The 7,715-nt window shown below is 41.1% G+C and overlaps 1 protein-coding gene across 1 annotated transcript in view; it reads left to right on the top strand.

The window, feature by feature from the left end:
* Positions 1-2,733: 2,733 nt before the first annotated feature.
* LOC139747105 (uncharacterized) overlaps positions 2,734-7,715 on the top strand; it is a 40,791-nt gene continuing 35,809 nt past the window's right edge. Inside the window, exons 1-2 of the mRNA XM_071658926.1 lie at positions 2,734-2,856; positions 4,590-5,164. Coding sequence (XP_071515027.1) covers positions 4,613-5,164 — 552 coding nt within the window. The 5' untranslated portion in view covers positions 2,734-2,856; positions 4,590-4,612. The remainder of the gene's footprint in view (positions 2,857-4,589; positions 5,165-7,715) is intronic.

Genomic DNA, 7,715 nt, shown 5'->3' with positions numbered 1-7,715 from the left:
TTTGAAAGATGGAGAGAATAATACGTCGTCGCCTTCCTCACACCATAGGCGGCTTCCACAACTCCCTCAATGGTTTCATACACCATCGCTCCATTGTTTCCCTTTACTGCAGTCACGCTGCCCGCGTCTCCGTCTTTCTTGATATTAAGGGAGCGTCTGATACGACTCAGCTTGACTTCATTTGAGGTGAACTTGTACGGTTGCGGGTTAAAGGGCGACTTCTTAGATGGATCGCCTCTAACCTCACTGGGCGTCAGGCCCAGGTTCGCGTTGAAGGCTATATATCTCCTGTTCAAGAGATGAACCTCGACACCCCTAAAGGTGGAATCCTGAGTCCCACCTTGTTTAACACTGTCATGCACCCCATTGCATCTCCCGTGGCCTACAGGAGTTGTCCACTTAGCTTAGAATATGCCAACGATGTCCTCCTCCAAGCCCCTGACTACTATAGCATGCAGGAGGCCCTTGATCTGGTCTCCAGAGAGTGTGATTCACTTGGTTTCCGTCTTTCAACAGCGAAAACAAAAGCCATGTGACATGGTCATGCTGTACCTCCCCCCCCCCCATGTACTTAGGAATGTCCATGGATTGGGTTAATGAAACAAAATACGTGGTTGTGTATGTAACTCGATCCGTTGTCAGATCCCAAAAGTCCGCTATCCTCGAGACATGCTTTCGACGTCTCGCTCCCCTTTCCACCATGTGCAGGGGTTCCCTTGGTGCCACCATTCCCGTACTTTTCACCACGTAGTACAAGTCCTGGGTCCGCCCCTGGCTCCTGTGTCAACTACATTAGTCGGGCTGCGGTCAATCGTCTCGAAGTTACCCAGAGGAAGGCTGCTCGTTATCATCCTCGGGGCACCTCAGTGGACGCGATCCACTTCTCTATATACCGAACTTGGTCTTACAGAATCGTGTTCGGGAGATTGATTTGAAAACTGCTGTTTCCATTCTACGGGATCCACAAGGCTACTATGTCCGGGCCAACTTGATTCCTGCTCTCCGAGTTCTAGTTCCTGTTAACTACATGGACTCCTGGATGCTGTTTTTCTTTTATTACAAACAAGAAACAATGGTTTAATTATCTGCGACTTACAGTCTGCCCTCCGCGCCCTCTCCTTTCCCAGGCCTGAATCCCCTAAACTTAATCAAATATTACCTCAAGGTCCTACAGCTCTCGAAAATTCACTTGTCATGCACTTCCTGTGGCTCCCCCTCTCAGTAGGAAAATCAGCGAACGACACAGTCGACCTTCTCGCCTGCACCCGGTTCCCTCACCTACCACAGGAAGGAGATACGAAATGCCCTCACTTCCATTCTCTCTATCGCACGAATACTGAGCGGGCTCGGAGTGTGACCATATACCATTACAACTTTATCCATCGTCCTCACACGTACCGTCGACGTGGATTTATGGTTCGCAGACATAACGTGGTGTCTGCTCGTCTCAAACTAGGATACAGACTAGTGTGGCTGGTGACTTTGGCAGATGACTCTCAATACCCCTCATGTGAAGTGTACAACACACCCATTGCCAACAATCTTCAGCATTACTCCCTTAAATGACCCACTGTTACCACAAGGAAAGTCTTTAATAGATGTATGTGAATACTTGCTAAGGGACAATCAGACTTAATTCTTATGAGACGCCCCCGCCTGTCGCCTCGTACCTCATAACACAACTTACCACCTCACGCCTCATAACACAGACCCACTCAATGTGAGCCCCCCTCTTTGGTGGGTTTTAAGTGTGCGGTGCACAGCCGTGTAATAAACGGCGTGTCTGCGAGTCACTAGTCACTTGTATAAAGACAGCTTTTCATGTACTAGGTCTGTCGCTCCTTGAGCGGAATAAATTGATAAAGACAAAAATCCTGTAGAGTAATAAATTGACATAAACAAAAAGCCTATGGGCGTATTTGATCAACTATTGAAGAAAAGGAAATTGTCGATGGAAAGTAAGAGAACCGGGCAGGACCCCGCCATATTTGAGAGGGGAACAGGTGGAGGTTTGAGCCATCGACGGTTACGGAGATAAACTGGTCACAGAGGGAGCTAGATGTGAGAAAATAAGGTGAGGGTAGAAAGCTGAAAAGACGGGATATCTAAGATTAAACCTTGGTGTTACTCCCTGTCAAAAAAGTTCGATAAAACAAGGGTTGTAGCACTGGATTCCCTAGCCTCGTAGTGGATGATCAGACATCACCAGTGGATCATAACCCGTGAAAGCCATACTGATGAGCTGAGAGAAGAATGTACAACTCACTATCCTAAATGAAGTGGGAATTGGAGATGTAAAGGCAGGAATTAGAAGTCAGAGCAGCAGAATGTTCGTAGTTTTATATCTAAGGATCGTTGCGTTGAGTATTGACAATTAATGAACAACCGTAATCATCCCAATTTTCCTTAGTTACTCTAATGATCATTGTCTACGACAGGAATAACAAATATACTCATTACTTATAAGCTTGTTGACAACATGGTGTCACCTTTACCTTTTCATCCAACAATTCTTTCTCCTTACTGAGTCCAGACTTCGTTTTCTGGGACTTGTTTTCCTTGATTTATAAGTGAAAGGATATACCTTATAGAAAAATCTATTACATTTGAAAGTGATATTTGTTTCAGTGTAGTGCAGACTTACAATATATATATATATATATATATTTATACGTATATAGAAACGAAAGTTGAATATGTTCTGAACGCGACGAAATCCTCTGGCCTCGCTCGTATCATAACAAACCTGAGTCAGGCGGGATTGAACGTGTATACGACGTCCACTAGTGAGTCTTAATGGACTTACGACTAAGTTAGAGGTCACACAGGCCAAAATAAGGAGAGAGAGAGAGAGAGGTTAGTACATGTGTATGATTGTATAACGTGTGGGTATGTGGTATTTTTTAGTGTTAAAACACCATCGTGTCCGTCCTGGTGGTGGTCAGGGGATGGTGCTGGCACCTACATAAGTTACATTGCTGAATTGCCTGGTAGGAGGCGATGTACACCTATGGCACCAGCTCCTACTGATCCTAATTATAATTCCGGTCCAGTCTGGTCAGCACATTAACAATTGATTCTAAAGAATTACTTGTTCACACCCGAATGTAGTATACCTAATTAGAAGTCTTCGTCGTTTTGGCTTCGACTATAATGTGGGTAAACGGGTTAATAAATCAACTGCTTTGTGGCTCAGTGAGTTTGTTCCAATATTTAACTTGTGTCGGTATTTGAAGAACTTTTCACGACCTCGTGTAACATTGTCTGCCCCTGTCCATAATCTTATTTTGCATTCCACTTCGTACAATTTTCCATCATATCTCTCCTTAGCCTTTGATATAAGTGTGGTTATTCTTAGGGATTTCACTGTTTCCTGAAATTTGATATTACAGAGCCCTGGTACCTGTACATCAAAACCCAAAAATATGCCAGTATCAACTGAAATTGGCTGAAATTAGCAAGGCTGGACCAAAATAATTCAGTGATTAGGATGTTCAAATGAGCTGTAAGAATTATGTTTGATATGAAAAAGATAGCATTTGTAGTCCAAGAAAAGATGATTATTTTGCCTTAGTGCTATCACCACATTGGTCGCCCAAACACCGAGACATTGTAAATAGTTAATTGATAAAGGTAAAAAACTATTTCTCATGAGATGAAAGAACAAGTGATATAAGCCCCTGATTTAACCGAGGAGAAATAAGAAACTTGTCGTGGAAGTGTATTGGTAAGATAGCAGTAAGTGCTAGAAACAGTCACGTTTCACCAGGTGGTGGTATTATCTCAGTACTTATATAGTGTTTTAGTGCACTTGCCCATTATAGTTGGATAATGTCCACTTTGGTCCATATATTTGTATTGCTTTTGAGGATGTTTATGTACTTTCATGATCTTGGACCACCCTTATTATTACTGTGAATATAGTTATTGATGATTCATAACTCAGTATCTTGTTTTATTACTTATTCATTATACATTGAAACATACTGACACTTAGAATTTATGAACAAGTGAATTTTTTTTATTTTGGAGGCTGTAGTCTTGGACAAAAGTCCACATCAAGGTTGAGTCTTAACTGAACATATGAAGAGGTTAATGAAAGGGAGTAAGAAAAGATAACGAAAAGTCCTTACAAATGACAGGAGTCATTGTTAGTGTTGTCAAGTCATTACAGCACAGTGATTAGGTTTTGTCAGTTATGTTTGTTGTGGAAGGTTGATCTGCAATATGTGTTATGAGCATGTGTGTGTCCCATGTGTGTTTATGCTGTAGGTGATGTTTATGTTATAGGATATGGCAGAGTGGTGGCCAAGGCATCCGTTATCTTGGCTTGGAATTTGATACAAACATGTGTGTTCCATGTATGTTTATGCTTGTAAGTAATCTGTGGGCATGTTTTTTATTGATGCTTGTAATATGGAGGACTGAATGTCATGTGTACTCATGTTGATGTTTAGTTTTTAGGTACAGAATCATTAAGCTGTTATTATAGATTAATTTTTTTTTTTAGATATGGCTGCATTAAATAGAATTTTATATTCTTCTATATTTTTGATAGTAAACTACGTATATATGTTTTTTCATTGTAGGGTATCATTAGTATTGAGCTGCAATGCCTCAACAGGCAAAGACAAGAGAAAAGAGAAAGAGTGGTATTACTTCATCTCATATTTTCCATGGTTGTACAAGACAAGGAACATCCTTTTCATCTCCAGTTGTTTTATCGTTGCCTAAGACAAGTGTGTCTGTTACAAAGTCTCCTAGTTCAGGTGATCTGGGATCTGCTGCTGACACTTCAGGTGTTAGTCAAAGTAGGACTCGAAGTGCTCGGCTGTCACTCAGTACCACGCCGGAAGTTTCAGCCAAAACCCCAGTCAAAAGGACTCTGGATTTGAGTTCTCAAAAGCTAGCCTGTGTCCCTTCCAAACAAAGAAAGATGTCCTATAATGAATCCATTTCAGCAAAGTCTGAGGAGTGTGTGGAAACCAGGCTTAATAAAGAAGTTAGTGATTCAGCTAATACATCAAAATTGCAAGATTTACTTAGTAATATTCAGTGTCTCCAGTCTTCTCCCAAGTCACCTCATCAAGCAAGGTCTAGAAAAGCTGAAACAACCAATTTTGTAGTTCACACAGATACACCAAGCACAAGGACACCTGTCAAGGTAAGTGCAATGCAGATTTTAAGATATCCCAGTGCTGGAGAGAGAATATTATGAGAGTACCCTAAAAATACTGAAGAAGATAAGTAGGGCTCATTATGTGGTGCTTGAATATCACACTATCTACTGAATTGTTTAGATGTATCTGTGTAAACCATTTAGGAGGGCATCCTGAAAGCATACCCCTTGGGATAGAGGAGAAAGAATATTACCTATGTATCTTCTGTGTATTGTTCGAAGGCAAATAAAAGGGACAGAAATGGTAGAGGGTATGTTGATCAGATGTTTGCTTTGAAAAATGTGTGTGAGAAATATTCAGACAAACAGATGGAGTTGTATGTGGCATTTATGGATCTGGAGAAGGCATATGACAAGGTTGATAATGATGCTTTGTGGATGGTCTTAAGAGTATATGGTGTGGGAGGTAAGCTGTTAGAAGCTGTGAAAAGTTTTTATCAAGAATGTAAGGCATGTGTGCGAGTAGGAAGAGAGGAGAGTGACTGGTTCCCATTGAAGGTCAGTCTGTGGCAGTGGTGTGTCATGTCTCCAAGGTTGTTTAATTTGTTTATGGATGGAATGGTTAGGGAGGTAAATGCAAGAGTTTTGGAGAGAGGGGCAAGTATGCTGTCAGTTGGGGATGAGAGAGCCTGGGAAGTGAGTCAGTTGCTATTCACTGATGATACAGCACTGGTGGCAGATCCAAGTGAGAAACTGCAGAGGTTGGTGACTGAGTTTGGAAGTGTGTGAAAGGAGAAAGTTGAGAGTAAATGTGAATAAGAGGAAGGTTATTAGATTCAGCAAGGTTGAGGGACAAGTTAATTGGGATGTAAGTTTGAATGGAGAAAGGTTGGAGGAAGCAATGTGTTTTAGATATCTGGGAGTGGACTTGGCAGCGAATGGCATCATGGAAGTGGAAGTGAGTCACAGGTTGGGGGAGGAGGCAAAGGTTCTAGGAGCGATGAAGAGTGTGTGGAAGGAGAGAATGTTATCTCGGAGAGCAAAAATGGTTACTTTTGAAGGATTAGTAGTTCCAACAATATTATACGGTTGCAAGGTATGGGCTATAGATAGGGTTGTATGGAGGAGGGTAGATGTGTTGGAAATGAAATGTTTAAGGACAGTGTGTGGTGTGAGGTGGTTTGATCGGGTAAGTAATGAAAGGATAAGAGAGATGCGTGGTAATAAAAGGAGTGTGGTTAAGAGAGAAGAAGTGGGTGTGATGGAATGGTTTGGACATGTGGAGAGATTGAGTGAGGTAAGGTTGACAAAGGGGATATATGTGTCAGAGATGGAGGGAACAAGGAGAAGCAGGAGACCAAATTAGAGGTGGAAGGATGGACTGAAAAAGATTTTGGGCAATCAGGGCCTGAATATGCAGGAGGGTGAAAGTTACGCAAGTAATAGAGTGATTTGGAACGATGTGGTATATGGGGTTGATGTGCTGTCAGTGGACTTTACCAGGGCAGTTGAAATGTCTGGGGTAAAACCATGAAAAAGTCAGTGGGACCTGGATGTGGAAAGGGAGCTGTGGTTTCCCTGCATTACACATGATAGTTGAAGACTTAGTATGAACGAATGTGGCCTTTTTGTCTGTTTTCCTGGCATCACCTTGCTGAAGGGTAGGGGTGAATGCTATTTCCTGTGTGGCAGGGTAGCTACAGGAATGGATGAAGGCAAGCAAGTATGAATATGTACATGTGTCTATATGTATATGTCTTTGTATGTATATGTATGTACATGTTGATATGTATATGTGCATGTATGGGCACTTATGTATATATATATGTGTATATGAGTGGTTGAGCTATTCTTTATTTGTTTCCTGGCGCTACCTCGCTGATGTGGGAAACAGCGATTAAGTATAATGAAATAAATAAATGTCTGTAATGTTTCCATTAATGGGAAAAGTTGCTTGGGGAAGAGCATATAACATGTTCTAATTGGAATTGTGTTAAAACAGGTCTGGAGGGGGAGTTAAGGATTATCATCCCATAACTATCCTGTTACTAGAATTTGTAGGAAGTATTGACTCATTAATTATTTAGTGATTTTATGAATTTGGTAAAAAGCATCCTTTCTACAGATGATTTCTTGAATAATGGTACTTTTGTTTAGGGTTTGCAGTCGTACAGGGACTGAATAGTGCTGTAATGTGGAAAATGGAATGATGCTATTGTTTGAGGTCTTTAGGTTGAATAAGTTATGGATAAGTGGAAGTTCACTCTACCACAATCATTTTTGTGAATTGGGAAGCAGTTGAAAACAATGAAATAACCAGATTGAAAACACAGATTTTTATCTTCAGATTACTGTGTTTTTTAACCATTAATTTTTCATTGATTTGTCCTGCAAATCTCTGATGTCTCAAAACAAGTCTCTGGAACAATGCTTTTATGTAGCCTGATAATGTAATAAGCTACATCCTTTAAGTTCGTCAGCTTTGTTAACCCACGTAGTTGCATTGTCTTTTTACATTTTTTGTGATTTAGGGTAATGTAATGCCCAAAAGAGATAGGTATTTAGTTTCCCCTCACCATATGGGAAGAATTACTTT

The sequence above is a fragment of the Panulirus ornatus genome, chromosome 67, assembly GCF_036320965.1.
Source record: "Panulirus ornatus isolate Po-2019 chromosome 67, ASM3632096v1, whole genome shotgun sequence".
Classification (NCBI taxonomy): domain Eukaryota; kingdom Metazoa; phylum Arthropoda; class Malacostraca; order Decapoda; family Palinuridae; genus Panulirus; species Panulirus ornatus.
This window is presented reverse-complemented; position numbering and strand designations above follow the sequence as displayed.